The 19,175-nt window shown below is 34.6% G+C and overlaps 1 protein-coding gene across 7 annotated transcripts in view; it reads left to right on the forward strand.

Moving 5' to 3' along the window:
- LOC138323842 (uncharacterized) overlaps nucleotides 1–19,175 on the forward strand; it is a 72,616-nt gene that overhangs the window by 21,732 nt on the left and 31,709 nt on the right. For 6 of the 7 annotated variants that reach the window (XM_069268722.1, XM_069268725.1, XM_069268723.1 and 3 more), the window contains 5 exons: nucleotides 7,021–7,101; nucleotides 15,225–15,290; nucleotides 17,209–17,360; nucleotides 17,705–17,807; nucleotides 18,089–18,901. In XM_069268722.1, the coding sequence (XP_069124823.1) occupies nucleotides 7,021–7,101; nucleotides 15,225–15,290; nucleotides 17,209–17,360; nucleotides 17,705–17,807; nucleotides 18,089–18,901 (1,215 nt within the window). The remainder of the gene's footprint in view (nucleotides 1–7,020; nucleotides 7,102–15,224; nucleotides 15,291–17,208; nucleotides 17,361–17,704; nucleotides 17,808–18,088; nucleotides 18,902–19,175) is intronic. The other variant, XM_069268728.1, reaches the window with a different exon arrangement.

The raw sequence follows: 19,175 nt of genomic DNA on the forward strand, positions 1-19,175 counted from the left end.
TGCCAGGAAAGTGATACCAAGAGTATGTAAAGGACAATGCTATCTTGTGAGGTACTTGCTGTAGGTATATATGGCCATATCTTTCTTCCTCATCTTAATTTAGGCAGGAAATATTAAATATGACATGAAGTTTTCTGATAAATATGAAAGATAGGTGTAGTGCAGCAATAAAAAACATGTATGTATTTGCATAATATTGTGAGGTGTTACTAAGGTATGGAGTTTGTACTTACAACTTTTCCTGTATAAGTTGTTGATTACAAAGAAAGATAAGATCAGGATCATATAAGTGCTTAAAAAAGATAGGATCAGGATCATAAAAGTGCTTGTAAATCTTGCTATTTTATCCTCCTGGTGCGGGAATATATACTACCATAAACCTTAAAATTCACTCTAAACCATAACTGATCGTACTAGAACCATTGGCTCCTTACATTTGTAATTTATCAGTAGCCATCCAATCTTGGTCTTTCTTCTTTTCAAGTCTTTCAATGTCTTTTCACACCTTTTCTAAGACAGTTGACCTTGAAAATGGTATTGGATACAAAAGTAAATGTCTCAATGTATAGATCACAATCTACTTTAGGGTGAAAGTTAAACTGCATTTATATGGAGAGTAAAACGTCTCCTAGCTATTACTGTAACTTATAAAAGCTACCATCTGAGAAGGTGTCATCTTCAGAAAGTTTCAAAAGGTTTTTCAGTCTGCACTGACGTTTAATTGGACAGGTAACCTTTGTTTGACCTCAAACTGACCGTTACCAGGTACAGTACAATTAAAGTCTTTGTGTCCAGTGGTCATCCTGACAAGGCCTGGGACTCCATTGTCAGTTTTGGCAACATATCCAGGACATACATTAGGTGACCACACATGAGGTCATAAGCTTGTTATAGTACCATGATAGTTGGAATTACTGTTTTTATGGCCGTAGAGGTCATAGGTCATCTTGCAGACGACAACTAGGCCTCAGTACATGTAGTTCAAATTGGCTTGGTGACGCTGGGTATATATTGAATAGGAAGAAATATTAAATAGTCATATAGAAGTACGTACCGGGATATTAAAAATTCTTACACTGCCGTTTGAAATATAAAAAAATGTTTGATTTTGTTCATTTTGTTTGATGCCCTATTACATAACAGCGAGTTTAGTTTAAGAACATTCTAGAATTTGAAAGTGGATGAAAATGGATTACCTATTGCAAGAAACTATAAACATGATCAGTGATAGACAACTGCTCGATCTGGATTTCAAACTTGTAATAATCCACAGATTGGAGGGCTAGTAGTAATTTGTCAGGACACTTAAATCACTCTGTCACTGTAGCCCCTGTGTCAAAACTTATTTCATATATATGAGGACACTAGAGAAAGTATATTGTACTACCATATAGACACCTGTGTGTTGTTTACAAGCGCCCAATCATCAGTGGCAGTAAGAAGGACCTGACAGGTAAAACATGACGTCTTCTTGTTACAGTCAAATATAGAAACGACTTTCTATCTCCTGTGCCTTTCAGAAAAACAGGGCCTTAGATTTACAGGTGTAAAATTTTACAGGAAACTAATGATCTTCAGTGTTAAATTTCATGTAGAGGAAATGATTTTAAACCCCTATATAAAGCTTTTTGACATCGTTTAGAGTTTACCCCACGTATTGGTGTTTATTCGTTTGTATTGACAGATGACACCCTAGCCGCAGAAATTACCCTTAGATGTGTTTCTGAATATACTCCGGCGTAATTCTATATTGGCAGAGGTAGAATTTCATCTATTGTGTCGTCTGTAATATCATCTTGTGTATCATCTGTCGGTATTAAATGATATATTAGGGTCTGTAGGACGTACAGAAAAGAGCTGTTTCACTTTGAAAGGTCACCCTGACCCAAAAATTAATTCTAAAGGACAAAATGTAAAATTCCTAAGAATTATATTCAAATTAAAGTATGTCAGATTTGTGTGAGCTGATCATAGAGAATACATTACGGATACCTGACTCTTCGCCTTTCAGGAGCCACCAGGCTAGCTATTAGTGAACCTAATACAAACGGAGATGTTGCTTAACATCCGATTATCACCTAAGGTCATTAAGTACAGACTCCACTGTTAAAATGTATGTCATTTGTTACGTGTGGTTAGTGTGTGTTTTGGGAAGCTGCAGTATGTTTGTGTTAGGCAACATCCTACAGGTACCATGGAACTCTTCTCCGTTTACAGAGAAAATCTCTTTCTGAAAAATGGTGGAAAAATAATTCAGATCCAATAAATGCTGAAACTACTTGTATTTAACATAAAATGCTCCCAGCTCTAATTTGGAGCAAATAGCTGGTGACCTCTGTTAATTGTATTCCCTGTATATTATAATATGCATGTTGAGTTTAAATGAAAGGCTTCGTTTAAATTTGCAGCTCTTGAAGTCTTCAGTACAGAATAAGTACTACATCGGATCTTGAGCAGGTTTTTTGTCTTTGACCTAAAGCAGCTGTACACATAAATTTTCTTTATCATTTATGATCCAAATTTTGATGAGAACTGTTTTAAGCATATTTCACTATAGAATTCATGATTATATAGTTGTCAAACCAACTTACTTCCTCTTCACAAGATGCATTGAGTCAATAGAGTAAGGAATGTCATTGTTTTTGCCGAGTTTGCAGATATTTTAAAAATGTTATCGTAAAAACGACGATATGTTAACCTGTTAGTGTGTATGTAGGTCTGAGGCGATGTTCCGAGCCACATGTACATACTATACAGCCTATAGGTATACAGATAGTATTATGTGGACGGTGTGTATAGGCTGGGTGGTTTACTGGGTTGCGTGACCTGATGTTGTTTTGTGGGGACAGATAGATAATCACACCATTATGTACCTGTATACCCACAATCTCCAAGGGTAATGGGGCGCAAGCTTTGTTTTTCGTTGTGTTACTTCATTTTCGTTTTGTATGGAAAAAATAAACAGCTTTGGATCAGGTGCCACTGTGTATAAGCCTGTGGCTACTGGTACCTGATCGGGGACCTTTTATAGTCACAGTTTGAGACATTGTACAAGGTCAACAAAGTTTAGGAGAGCAATCTTTGAGCTCACAGGAGATTCATGATGCTTGGACATTGCTGATGTTATAACTGCCCTTTATACCCATAGTTCTGCAAGGCAGCAAACTTGGCCTACAATAAGCCAAAAATAAGGTTTCCTAAATTGCAAGCATAATATAAGCTAGCTAGGCATGACACTCCCTTTGATTGCAATGCTAAATATAGGCGGTTACAGATGAAAGCATATATTGACTGATACAAACATTTTGACTACAATTATGTTTACCCTTCACTTTGAAATGCTTGATAACGACGATTCAATCCAGGCCAAAACCTGTACATTTTCAATGAAAAGTTGTGGTGTTTAATTAATTTGATAGATTTAATTATTGATATAAAAAAACTGGGTTTTTTTTTTTTTTAGAAAAAACTAGATTGCAGTAGTTATAGGTATATTTTAAGGTAAATGGAGAGTGACGTCCCCCACGGTGATGGGTGGCCCACACAGTATGTAAAGTGAGTGTTCCAGATGAGAGGCAGCTGACACTCTGCTGAGGTGATTGTGTTTTAGGGACGAAAATTTTATGCATTGTAGGACGGCAAATAAAGACACACATATGGCTAGTATTTGTGTTGTTGATTTCCATGAGAATGGGGTCAGGTAGATCGATCACCCAAGACGAGCTCCAAATCTGAAACTGTGAAAATTGTCCGATCATTTCCTGTAGCTATTGCTTTACCCATACGTTTGACACTAAAATGGATGGGGCACCTGTTCTAAGGGGCACCTGTTGATCAAAATAGCTTTTGTGGATATTGATACTTACTTAATTTATAGGTTCAAACTCTCATAGAAAATATAGATGTATATTCCTGTCACTTACAACCCTGATGGCGATTGATAGGGAAAAGTAGGAGGTATATATTGGTTACCGCTAAACTTACTGTTGAAAACTGAAATTGTAAAACACTTGAATATCATATCATGTCACTGCATTCTATAGGAAAGGTCTTTGGTATTCACTCTTAGTCAATCATTTTTCTTTGGCTTGTACATTAGATTGACTATAATACAAAGTTCTATATGCTGTTTTGTATGTTTAGCAAATATGCTCTTGAGTTGGCAGTTTAAATAAGCTTCAAGTTTGCACATATGCTCTAAAAATCAGCAAATAAGTTTCCAAGTCTTCACATATGCTCTAAAAATTAGCAATTGCAAATAAGCTTCAAAGTTTGCATATATGCTCTAAAAATCAGCAATTGCAAATAAGCTTTCAAGTTTGCACATATGCTGAAGTCAACATATATGAGCTCTCCCTGTTAAGTTGAGAAGTATATACTCGAGGTGCAGAAGGAAATCATGGTTTCCATGGTTACTGTGATTTGGAGTAAAAGTCACTGCAAATGTTGTTTGCTTTGCTGAAATAAGTCGTCCATGGTCGAACCAAATTTTGGTCCAAAATCCTTTAAGAGATGTGCAAATCGACAGTGATTGTCAAAATCTAGGTCAGTTTATGATATAAAAACTTCAATGGAGAGCGTTTAAATAGATGTGACATTATTAATGTACCAAAGGCTTACATACTTACATATTTGTTAAGTTTATAAATTGATCTCATAGTTAATTACATGTTGATTATAGGATTTGCTTTCAATACTTTATACCTTACATCAGAATCCATCTGTACATTGAATAGCCGAGTCTTGTTCTTATGTTAACAACATTCACTCCATTTATGCATAAAAAGATTGCGGTTAAGAAATTGGCATGTTAATAAAATTCATGGCTTGAATTTTAAGATGATAAATTATGTTTCTTTTTTATGTAAATTAGGTGTTTTAATTCTTGCTAAGTATATTCATGATATAGAAAGCCATTGCTGTCACTTTTATATGAGACCGTTTAAACAACATGCGTGTTGTGTATGTAAATATAATAACTTATCAATAAGGACCAGTTTACTACAGTTTTACTGGACGATATCCAGGGCAGACTTCTCAGTTCTGTCTTTATGAATGAATGCTGTCACAATAGTTCAACTTCACACATCGACTAGTGAATGGCGTCACTTATATTTTACAAACAGACGGTCTTTTTATCCTTTTTATTGTCGTTAATTTCTACCATTCAGATTTATACAAAGGTGTATCAAAAGCTCAGCGGTCAGCCTAACTCCTGTCTATCAGAACGTTTAATTTTGTATGCGTAATCAACATAATTAACGGGTTAGGTGAATAGAACCTGTTTTCAATCTATTAATCCGCTATTTTTGGTTCTATGTACTTTTGGAATATGGTAGTTCGGAGATACAATCTGCCTATTAGCTTAATTGAGATTTTAGATAAGGCTTTTTGTGAGACTCGTGGTGTTCAAGGTATATTGTCAGCTAACTAGTTCGGAGTTACCTATAGGTACTACAGAAATAACAACGTCTTGTGTAGTTTAATTTGAACGAAAATTGTTGGCAAAGTATATTACTTGGTCCATTTTACTTTAATTTGATGCACTCGTAGTCGAAAAAAATTGTTTTTGCAAATAATTTCAGTCAACATTAAGTAAATTTCTTTAACAAGCAAATGTGTTTTGATGGGACAGTTTTTGTACATTTCGATTTCCATATTTTATAAATTTATATCAAATAAATCGGTGTCACTTTGGGACAGGATGGGTGTATTTTGTACCACCCTGTGGTCGCTCATACTATCATCGATATTCGGAAACTGCACTCGATCATTCATTGTAATTAAAAGAAATTTTAATTAATTCATTAAAATTTAAAAAGCTGCATTTCACTATCTTTAAAGTCTTTTTTCATCATCTAAAGATATACCCTAGAACAGCTGCCCTTAAATGTCAAAAACATTTAAAAAACTTTGAAATGGACTTGTGGTATTGAGATCACTTTTAACTGCCTGCCTTTGAAGTGGTATATGTAATGTTTTGTGATCCCTCGTATAGTTTATATCAACATACATATACTGTAGCATGAATTTTAAAATCAGGGTCATGACATACATTTAGAGTTAAGATCTTTCAGCTGTTTGAGCTTTTATAACTAAGACCGGAGAAAGATATAAATATCGACAACCTATATATATGTCTGACAATAAGTTGACAACATAAGCCATTCACCGGGGCTCGGTGACAGGCGATCAGCCATTGGACAGACAGAGATTCAATATCGGGGTTCTACAAATAGTCTTTAAAACATGAATGTAGTTTAAAAACCAGATAAGGAGACAATTACACATTAAAAATGGTCAATGCCTGCCGTACAGTAACGGCCATTTGTAATATAATAATAAAGATAAATTTGTCTTTGTGTTGGAATTATGTTTACTCCTGTATTTAATGTCAGATTTGTATTTTTAAAACTTGTGATTTGACATTATAACGTTTGAATTTATTCCCATGACCTTTTGTACAAAGTTTCATTTAAAGGTCTTTGAATTGGTACATGTCTGTTAATCATTAGTGTTGTTAGCAATGTTATGTAATGTGTAAAGTGACACTGTCATAAAAATATTGGGAAGTCTTTCTCTCACACTGGTGATGCCCCCCTTCCAAATACCTCTGCCCTCATTCTACATTCCCGTTACCATGGAAATGCATGTCCTGACTGCACAGAACAGGGATGATGTTTGCTTCAGAAGTCTGAGTTTTATATTTTGTTGAAGGTTTTACTTAAAGAATATGATAATGCTTGATTAACATGAAAGAAAAAGTGATAAATTTCATTTGTATGAAGAATTGTGTACCTAGCTAGCTAGTCATGATCAATTAGAGCTTTATCATATTTGTGGAAATGGGAAATTATTTTGGGGGAAATTTCTGAAAATCATCTTGTTGTATGAGATATGATTTTGATGTAGAAATGAAATTAGGATACTAATCATTAAGATAATTAGGACAGAATGTCTGATGTTGATTACAGTGTCTCTATATAGCTATAGCTAACAATGTCTCTTTCTCCATTACAGGCGACCCGGAAAATTTCAAAGTGTGGATATTTATTTGTGTCACCAGATTTCGACTTCAGCAATCCTGTTGATAGGAGCAAGGTCAGTATTAGAAATATACCCTTGTCAAGGTCATTCGTGACCTTTCAAGGTCATTCATGACTAGATTTGCTAATGGTTTGATATTGTTCTAACTCTAAGTCAGACACCATTGTAATTAACGTTCTGGCAACCAAACCCTTGTGGGACCTCTGTTTGGTCCAAGTCTTGTAGAAATTATTCCTATACTTTGATTGGTAACAATTCTCTAGATCCATATTCTTTGGTCTGTTAGTAGAAAAGTCTGTTCTGAAAATGTTCTCTTTTCCTATTTCATCCTCAAAATAAGGAGCATGAATCATACTCTAACTTTTTGCTGTATTTCCCCCCACTTATTGAAAATACCTCTTTTTTTGGTAACACTTAAATTCTATTTCAGTGTTTGGCTACAGTTACAATTGTTTACAAATTGGAAAATTTGAAGGTTGGGATACGTCCAACCATCTTCTGACATGTTTGTAAATAATAAACCTTATCTCTGCCAATCGTAAACAATGAAAACTGAACCTTAAAGTCTGGCAAATTGTATGCTTTCACAGCTTCAAAAGCGGAACATGGTCTGATAAGCAAAAACGCTTAAAGGTTTTGTAAGAGATAACTTCAAAAAAAGGTTCATAATTTTATCTGTGTCAGGATTTAGGAACTACAAAAACAGGTGTGTGAGTTTATCCAATTTCTGAATTTCATCCCGATTTCCAATCACAAGTTTGTATTAAATGTCTGTTTTGTTGGCTGCTGTGTAATGAATGAGATAAGAAACTTTAAAAATACAGGTATATGGCCCTTCATCACACTGCTAGTCAGTTCTGGTATACAGATAGTTGTATCATCAGCATTTCAAGTGTTGACTTATCATTCCACACCACTGTGCAGGATACTAACTGCACACAATATATAATAGCTCTTACCACTGCATAGAATTGGGTCCATGGTGGTAAAAAGTCAAAACATCAGGAGTACTTGTCATCAGGGCTTTTCACACAATTACTGTATAATCATGTAGTTGTTTTATTTTGTGGAGAGAGTGTTTTGTGATTTTCTCATTGATGCTTAATATTTATGTGCATAAATGTTCGCGGGTACTGAAGTTTGATGAAATTCCCCACTAATGAAAACACCTATACAGTGACTTAAGCAATTCTGTATTTGCATATTCCGTCTTTGCATATTACAGAGTTAGCTCCCTTGCGGGTAGGTATCGATAGTTACATCATTATTTTGTGAGCGCAATTCACGTCATTTTCTCCGAAAAGTATGACGTTACGCTCACAAAAACATGACGTCACAACCAATACCTATCTGCAAGTGCAGATAACTCTGTAATATGCAAATCTGGAATAAGAGACTTGTCTACATTGAAGGTAGGTTTTGTTTGTTACATCATGTGTTTATGAGAGTGACATGATTATTTTTCTGAGAAAACATCCTAATTATTTTTCTGAGAAAACATCCTAATTCTTGCTTACAAAATAATAACATGCCAATCAATCTCTTGACACTAAGGTGGCTGATGGTTAATTATTATATAAGATGTCCCTGGCAGCTGCTAGATACTGACTGTTGGTTGGAGATTTTTCTCCGCTACTTCCACCATCTGATCATGAACACAGCATATGTGCAACATTTATATCTTTAAATGACCTTGGCTGTGAAAATAGGATGTTAAAGTAATTAAATCAAACTAAAATCAATCTCTACCCACAAGAGCAGATAACTATGTAACAAGACATTACTACAAGTTATTAGAGAATTTTGGGCCACCGCGGCCCCTGGCTGCAAGACAAGGTTATATATATCCTGTATGTGTTTGATATAATGATGTAAGAGTACATACACCCTTACATAGGAACACAGGATTATCAGGATTAGTTGTTGTAATTACACAGTGTTACATGAATCTGCCAGGGATTATCTCCATAAAGTACTCTCTAATCTCAGACAGATTGTAGAGAGCTAGGGTAGTATGTATGGATATATGTGGATCTGTGAAAGTATCGAGAGTTTCTTACGCCAAGGGACTGAACACATGCTCAAAACATATATCATTTGGTCAAGTACTCTTGTTTTAGAATGTTTATTTTATGTATCTTGCCTAACATTTAAGGAATGTGTCATTTTAGTGACTTTGAATAAACATTTGTCAGTTCACTTGGTGTATATAACATATCTCTACTGCTGTTAGTGTATATGTAGGTATCAGACATGCCCAAGTGTTATTTTAAACAGACATTTAACCAGTGCTCTGCCTTCAAGGATGGGAGCATCTTCAATGAAGAAGAAATTTCCCTAATTCTCTCTGATTATCCAGACACTGTATTGGAGGTGACTAGCCTAGAGCTGTTTGACCTACCACGTAAAACTTTCCAAAATCTTCAACCGTATTAAGAAGAGTGAGGATTTCACGCGGCGTAATGGGCACAATAGGGTGGTGATCAAAACCAACGAAAAAAAAACCTGAAAAAATAAAACAAATAGGAAATAAGATGAGTTGTAGATTTTCTCTGTCCTATAATTGTAGTGTTATTTATCAGTTTGACATGTGATCTACTTCTCTGTGCATTATATCATCTGCAGCAGTTGTTTACACCTGTTTTACCTGTAAATGTCCACACCTGTCGTCCGTTTCATCTTGAACTTGAAGTGTACCTCGTTTCAACATCAAATACCTTGAAATTTTGCCAAGACAAATGTCCAGAAACGATTGCCTCGAGACTGATCACTCGAGACTGAAACTTATGATCACGTTACTCTGTGAAATGTATAGGTTTCATATAGGTGAAGGGCACACAAGGACAAAATATGTTTTATTTCTCTTTTTTTTTCTTTTTTTTTCTCTTCACATTTTATTATGAATAATATTGAATAAAAGTGTTTTGGCTTGCACATCTAAAACCAAAATGGAAATTTATTGAAACAACATATCCATGGCAACGTTTCCATTTGTGAAGGTCGCAGAACAAGATACTATTACAATTTTATCTTCTTATTAGATATATAAGTACTGAAGTTGTTTATTTTGCTCAAATTAATATGGAAATTAAATGAATTTTATTGTGACATGATAAAAATGTGTACTAGGTAGATTTCTTTATCATGTAGACCTCTTCCCTTTTGGTGTGTATGTGTGTACCTCAAGCTCTTCTAGAAGTAAAGTTTGTTTTACTAAACCATTTTATGTCGTTTTAATTTGAAAATTTTATTGCTAGTCCATTACCATTTCAGTCTCGCTCGTAATGTACTTATTTTGATGTTATTTTTCATGTGTATGTGAAGTTTTTTTTTTTGTGTTTTTTATTATTATTTGCCAATTTACTTTAACAGTCAAACATAAGACACACCATTTTTTGAATGCTTTCTTTTATTCATGATCCGTCCTAACTTTTTACAGTCCCCCTTGCGTTCCAGGGCCACACATCAAAAACGTTTTGATGTGCCCCACCCCCCATCATTTTATGTATATAAACAACAGCTGTGTGTAATGTTAGATAATAATAGCATCAGTAGAAAGGAAAAAAATATACGAGAAAGGACTTAAAAAAGAGAAGTGCTGTAAGTCCTTTTGAAGTGCACTTGAGAGAGGTCCTACATGTTAAGGAGAGGAATGCACATCCCCACTGATGTACACAAAGTTTCTCAACACATATAAAGGGAGACGTGTAGATCTTGTGTAACAAGTGTAATTTTTCAATAAAAAGGATGATTTTTTTTTCTGTGATAAGTTTCAATTTAAATAAACAGATGAAAGTGAAATAGAGAGATGAAAGATATATAAAAACCCAACCCTACAATGACATTCACAAGAAAATAATTTTAATTTTGTTAACAGCTCATATCAAGGTCATTTTAAAGGGTGCCAAACCTTACCATGTACACAGCAAGAATGTGATAGCAGTAACTCCTGCCATATTTGTTTAAGGACCTGGTGGTGTCCCCTTGTGATAGCAATAACTCCTGCCAAGTTTGTTTAGGGATCTGATGGTGTCCCTTGTGTGATAGCAGTAACTCCTGTCATATTTGTTTAGGGACCTGGTTGTGTCCATTTGTGATAGCAATAACTCCTGCCAACTTTATGGTGCTACCACACAGAAGCATATTTCCAAAGGCACTGAACACTTTATAGACTTCTGGGTGTCTAGATAAGGGGACATAACCCAATTCCTTTCCCACTCCTTACTCATGGCCAAAAATGAGGAGGTTTTAATATAAGGGAGTCACGTTCACCAGGACCTTTTCATTATAGTAAATTACAATCATGCAGTGAGGACAGAACGACCAATTCTTTTATTAGTTTCTTGTATATGGTATTACAAGAGCAAGCAATTTTGCATACCAAAAGTCTCCAATTTAGTGCAGGTTTTCCATACCAGCTGTTCAAACTACCAATTTTAAACTTAAATACATTTGAGTTCAGGCTGATCGTGTTTAAAAGCTTGGTATATATCCTACCAGTATAAGTAGCTATAATGGTGTCCCCATTTATCTAATCTCAATCCTTATCACCAATTCTATTGTGATCCAGAAGATTGAGGTCATACCCACGATATATTATTACTACCATCAATATTAGTATTTCTCATGATGACCACATAAAGTACTCTCTGTATAAGATATCATAAGAAAGGACAGTTTTTGTAAAGAAACCTTTCAGACTAGGATTAAACCAGTCATTACCCTGATAGCTTTTTTTTTCTCAATGAACTAAAGCTTCGTATTTCTCTAATGTATATAAGTAGTACATATACTTATGACCATGATATGTATATGGCCATCATATACTAAAGGAATATGTTACATCGAGTTGTGCGTTGGCATGTAGTTGGATGTTCAGACTTTGAATTTGCAACTTTTGATTTGTAAATATGCAATTTTTGTGTTTTCTATCAGTAGTATATAAAATGTAATTAGAAGTTCAATAATTTGATGACCAACCTTGTTGCAAGTGTCCAATGAAAATAGTGTCAAAAATACTATGTTTTAAACTCAGTCTATATACCTAGACACTTTTACATATGTAGATAGATAATTTTTCAACATTATGCAGATTCATGATGGCATTTTGAAGCATTTATTACGTCATTATAGTCGTGCATGTATAATACATGACATATCATATATATGTTCTTCAAATATAGAAGACATTGCAAAACAGGTCAGTTATATACTATGTAGCAGATAAGAAATTTTCACATTGATTCAGTAAAATTGATATATCGATATAAGGCTAGTTGTAATTGTCGTAACTAAAGGCCTATGCCAGGGTACAAAATACACCCCAGGTATATAAATACATCCCTACAGGTATATATACAAAAACATCCCCTCAGGTATACAGCTATAGCCCCTGTATTTGTATTATTGCTGTATATAAATACACCCCAGGTATAAAGTTATGGCCCTTGTAATTGTAATATTGTCGTATATAAATACGTCACCCAAAGTATACAGTTATAGCCCCTGTATTTGTATTATTGTCGTATATAAATACGTCACCCAAAGTATACAGTTATAGCCCCTGTATTTGTATTATTGTCGTATATAAATACACCCCAGGTATAAAGTTATGATCCTGATGTCATTATAAACATGGAAATGCTCCTTACTGTGAGGGGAAGTCCAAATCTGAAAAGGTATAACTGTTTCGGCTGGTTCACGACATTCTTTACTATAGTAGACAACAAACACTTGTGTGTAGTAATGTGGTGTACGACTGAGGATTAGGTACGATATTGTCATCACATAAATATGTCAACTCCTCTTTGTATGTATATCACGCTGGTTCATTTTCATGTGAATGGATATTTGTGTAAAAATTAAAAAAAAAAATAAAAAATTGAGGAATTCAAAATAAAAAATATTGTGAGGAATTTAAGAAAAATCACTTAAAATATTGTGAGGAATTCTTTTAAAAAAATATAAGGAATTCATATCTGACCAAAAGTTTGTTCATTTCCTTTTCGTTTTGTACCTTAGAACCTAGTATCACCCCCATTCAGGTTTCAGGACTTTATATATAAGTTTAGTGTAATTGATATTCAATACATGATTTGCCTTCCAAATAATTTTTGTACATTCTATGTTCATGTATCTGCACCTTCTTTCAGTAGAGTAACATGTGAAGGTTGTTGATGTAAAAATTCCATATAAATTAATATTTAAAGTGAAGGTCGTTCAACAAGAAAGGAATCAGTATTCTATGATGGGATATTATCAACTGTAACATTCTTGTCTAAAAGTTCTTTTCAAATCTTTATCAAGATACTGGGTGTGTAGCCCACATTTGTAATAGGTGTCAGAAAGTTGTGTTTATTTTCTGAAAGGAAAGACCTTTTTAAGGCTATTGTACAGAGGTTTATCAAGGAGTATTTTGTTTAAATTTTTATTTATTGATTATTCTAAACAAGTTATTTTGCTTTGAGATTTAATAACGATTTATCTAAAATAATTGTTTCCGAGGACATCGCCTTGTACAAACACAATTTTATGCCATTTATCATCATCTGAAAATTCACAGGCAAGTCCAAATTCAATAATAATTAACCCAAACCCAGTATCTCACAATTTGCATTCAGTATTGTTTTTTACTTAGTGAATATACGTCATTCATGACCTTGACATTCAAGAATTATTTATGAGGTTGTATAGCATGTATGTTATATATTCAATTAAGTCTTTACCACATAAAACAGAAAAAAAGACTTAAGGTGTCCTGGTTTACTTTATTTAAATAGCCTAATGGTGATTACTGTTAAGTCTTTACTATACCTGAATAACACATGTTAAGTATTCATTGTGTAATTTACATACAGGGTTGTACTAAATATCCCCCAGGCCGGATAAAAATTAAAGAGAATGTCCTTAAACTGAAACAAGATTCTGTGATGTCATTTTATACAATTCATAAACAAATCTGATATCATTGATCCTTTCTCATTTCTTATAACACAAAGCCAGCTGGTAACAGATATTTCATGAGTCAAGTTTTTCACAATAGAAATTATTTACGTATATAGCCTGGAAGTGTTTCATTCTTTTGATGAAGCATTAGTTTAGAAGGGATAAATTTGAGACTGGGAGAGATTTATTGTTATTTACAGAGTTATTGCCCTTTGTATATTTTGGCCCATTGAATGTTGTGAACATGATGTGTTTGATTGATAGTAAACATGAAAATGTATAGCTTATATAATTATGGCGTTATATATATAAATAGGGTTGAAAGGCTGTACTGTATGATAGCTATCCTGGTTTATGTGTTGTTAATCCGATGGTCAGATTTGGATTTCTTGTCAAAATTGTACTCTCTTGGTGTCCTTATGGGTCTTAATATATTACTTAAAACTGCATATTATTCAAATATGTTGTGTTGTTGTGATTCCTTGTTTATAAGGTAATAAGAAATGGGATGGAGGGTACCAGGCGTTGAGGGAGGAGGCAGGGTTGGATGTGTTGATGTGTTGTATAGGTATTAAAGTAAGGTGTTGGTGTTGATAGTTAATAATGGTATCGGGGACATGCTGTAAACAAGCTGATGTATGAAGGTTTGTTTATAGAGAAACGTGACATCACATTCATCATAATCACCAAGCAGATTAGGAGCAGGCAGGTCAATGATCTGTACTATACTGACACATAGGAGGGTTGTCAAGTCCTCGTAACCACCTCAGAAACAGCTATATATATACACCACCAACAGTGTACACCTGTCTGTTCCACACCTGTGCAATGTTAATGATTTTTGATGTGTGCTTAATGCAGAAAAATGAATTAAATTCCTCGGTGTTAAAGTGATAAGGCAGTATGTGTATTGATCAAATCATTGATAAATATATAGGTGTCATGTACAACTATAACATACACCTTGTACAACTATAACATACACCTTACCTCCCTTTGGTATATATTGTACAGTTATCTCCCTTCATGATTCTGTGTTGAAATTGTCTCCACTTTGTGATGTCAATGTTTGATTGTCTTCTTTATCTGATGTCTGTATTGTAATTAAAACTCTTATTGATGAAATTTATGCTACAATAATTCCAACTCACTATGATGAGGAAACTTTACTGACCTTGTAACATGTTAGTTGTATTATCAATTTCTATTTTTCTTTTCTTTTACATTTATAGCGGTGGCAGAGGCGCTTCTTTCGACTGTTTGATGATGGAGAGCTTAACTTTTCCGTGGATGAAGATGTAAGTACAAATATTCCAGATGAATATTTATATAAGATATCGCATGTAAAGTTTAATGTAAAAAAGCTACATTTTATGGTAATTAAATGGTATCTTAATTAGTAAACATTAGGGTTATTGTCAAATATTGCATTAATTTTGAGGGTAACAGCATATTCATGGATTGTGAGTGCTACTAAAAATATATATATTTATATAGGAGTGAGAGCTAACGAAAACCCTTAGATTGTGCCTATGGATATTATAGGCTTCTTTAGGATTAGACTTAATGGAGAAAACAATTCTTAAAGATGCTCCACTTTTGACAGAGCATAAAGGATACTCATCATTTGAACAATGATTGGTGTTTAATCATGTATATATATGTCTAATTGCCACAAAAGTAATAATAGAAGTAATTTATCTTCCTTTTGTTTCATGCACAATCAGTACTTAATGGGACTCATTCACGTACCACGTGATACCCGATAACGTTTGTGTGGGACTATTGTTTCTATTGGTGATGGAATGACGTCAAATGACGTTATCGCGTGATAACGTCATTTCAGGGGAATATTACAAAGAAACACGTCATTCCATCACCACTGGAGATACTAGTCACGCACAAACGTTATCGGGTATCATGTGGTACGTGAATTAGTCCCATTCCATATAGGACATATATAGTGCCACATAATTTTTGCGAGATGCAAGTGATCATATTTAATATTTTTATCTTGAAGTAAGATTAAAAGCTCAAACTTTTCAATGTTGGTAATGGTGTAATTAAGTAACTTTTGTAACTGAAGAAAAAAACAAATTTGTCTGCTCTTGTTTTTTTACTGAGAAAAAAATACTATTTGTCAGCGGTGGAGCATCTTTAATGAATTAAACTCTCCATGTTTATGTGTAATAGTACAGTGTATGACCATAGAAGGGAAGTGTGGTGTGTTATTGTGATGATGGTACTGATTAGTATTGATATAAAACAGACTGATATATACACATGGAAAGGATTAAAACATCTAGATAATTGTTTACAGCTGAGGAAAAACAATAATATACAGGAAGTACATCAACTAGACACTGAAACTGTCATTGCTACAAGATGTAAATCAGTTCTGTAACCATCAATGAAACTCGTTAGGAAGTATGATTTCCTCTACAGAAGTCTGAGTTTTATTTCCCGTAAAAGTAACACTTCCTGTGAAAATTCTATTCATAAATTTACAGGAAACTTGAAAAATGACAAATCTGTCCCCAGGAATATAATTGTAATATTGACTTGGAAATGATAATCTATAGAAAATTTAATACTGTAAAAGACATTGAGAAAAAAAAATTCCCAAAAATAATCTGAAATATTTATAATTATTGTTTGAAACTGTTTTATTGTTTGAAAGTGTAAAAATATGAAATGGGATTTGAAAAATAGGAAAATTACCAAAAAAGAAATTACCATGAAAATTAAATAATCCCTTTTCAGCTTTTATGTTATATACAATTGTTATTTTTTCTTCATGTCCAATTATATTAAGGTGTTTTAAGAGATGACCAGTTACGGAAAATAGTTCTTAAAACTTTGTTTGCAATGTATAGGCTAAACATCATATAAGTGCCCAAGACCACAAGAGTTACTTCCCTTCGGTGATAAATAGAAATATCCAGAACACTCAATACTTTTTCTAATATTTTTTATTTTTAAGGTAAAATTGATCATGTTGTTTTATAGCCATAACATTTATTACCTTCTTTCAGTGCTTCGTAATTCATTCAGCCAGATGAAACAGTAAAAGCAATTTGTGTAGTCATTGTGAAATGAAGAAAACTAAATGAACACCTGACATTAGTTGGTAGGAAGGTGACATCATATATAACAACAGATTTTTCTAAAAGTAGATTTTATTCATGAATTTATTTTTCATTTCTCTGACTTCAGCCTGACACAGTTCCACAAGGTGCGGTGGACATGAATAAATGTACAGAAGTGGGGGATGCTGAGAAAAAGACGACCCACACCAACTCTCTGTATATCATCACCCCTAACAAGACGTACTACATCAAGGCTGGGTCCAAGGAGGAGATCATGTGGTAAGTCTTACTCTATAGGCTTTATAATTCTGGTCATGTGGGCCATTAAAGGGAATAAGGATAGTGACACTTGAAATTCAGAGAGAACAGTTGGATATTTGTATATAATAATAGGGGAAGGAGGAAAAAACGGAAAATTGAGAGAAAATTAATATTAATAAGTATTATACACTGTAAAACTAAAGCATTATAAAACAATATTATTTCAATCAGTTACAGGTATGTTTTAAACACGATTAATTCATAATGTCATGTTATAGTCTTTCTTCTACAGTAGATAACTTGCTTGGAGAATTTCAATTTTTTATACTTTGATTATTATCATTTTCATGTTTTTTCTCCAGGTGGCAAGAAGTACTTTCTGTGTTTCCAAGGTCATTACCGAAACCCAAAAATCGACGCTTCACCATGCCCATATTTAGCAATAAAGACAAAGAGAATGTTCAGGTTGGTAGAAAACTGATGCAAGGGAGGTAATCCTTATGAAAAAAAATAAGAAACTAAGAAAGAACTAGTGAAGAAATTAACAAGGGGAGTAACTCAGCATTGCTTGAAAATTAAGACTCATTTGATATATAAAGAAATTGTAAACATTTAGGAGGATATTGTTTATTTTATTGCTTTCTAGTTCTTTAACATTTGTATTTGTGTTGGCCAATGTTGAAACTGTTCAGACAGATGACTTTCAGTTGACTATCTTATGATAAAATGTTTGTTTGCTGTTTTAGCCATTGACAACAGACTCCCACAGAAAGTTGCCGAGTGTGAGTAGCCTCACGGACGGGGACATTCCAGCAGTCAACAATCGTTTCGAGGTTGAAAAGGTCAAGGTTAAGGAGCAGGCCTTCTCAACCTATCGAGGTGTTCGTAACATGAAACACAGAACAGACAAACACTACCAAGAAGGGTTACGTAAGAGCAGCAGTCTACATGACCTTTCTTCCGAAGATGCCAAAGATGTCGGTATGGGACTTGCATCTTCCAAGTTCCTTAGTCGTTCTGGTGATAGACTTAATTATGTAAGTTCAGGTTCACATCCCGGTATAGAGAATGCTGCCCGCGTGCTAGCAGATTCCAACTACAACAACCCTTACTGCACTGTCCCGCGCAGGACATGGCAGACGCTGGCCGCCAACACCACTTCCCCGCCATCCTCTAACACGCCTAGCTCTGCATCTGCCAACAACCCTTCCTCCTCCCCATCCTCTCATCCTTCTGTGAACGCCAACTCCAGCCACATCCCCATTATTCGTCGTAAAAGCACCGCTGATACTCAACCCTCCGCTGCCACAACCAGCACCAAACCTAAGAGTGCCAGTGAGCGGGCCCGCCTCCACAGGGAACGCTCAACAAGCATGAAGGACTTTCCGACCCAGTTCTCCTTGCCCAAGCCGGATGGTACCCGCATGTCCATGTCCAGTCTTGACCGCCTGTCTTCCTCTACCAGCCATTCGGATGGTCAGCCCTCCAATAGACCGTCTGGGCGTCGTGATTTGTATGAAGTTCCTACTAACAACTTGAATCAGACGGATGAACTCAAGGTAAGTGAAAAAAGATGTTATGACAATTTTCAACATATTTTGTAGGCTTCTGATGTTCAGAATGGCCAAAGCTTATCTGCTTGTGTGTGCTATATAAAAAATCCAGGATAGCTCTGAACGTTTGCTGGTAAGCTGCATTATCCTAGGATGGAATTTTGGAGGGCATGGATGTGGTCTAGGTTACTTGTCAAAGAACTAATCTGTTTATTGTAGGCGTACAGTCGATGATTGGAACCTATATAACTGAGAGAGCCTTGGTCCAAGCCAAACTTAT

Source organism: Argopecten irradians, chromosome 5 (genome assembly GCF_041381155.1).
Source record: "Argopecten irradians isolate NY chromosome 5, Ai_NY, whole genome shotgun sequence".
NCBI lineage: Eukaryota > Metazoa > Mollusca > Bivalvia > Pectinida > Pectinidae > Argopecten > Argopecten irradians.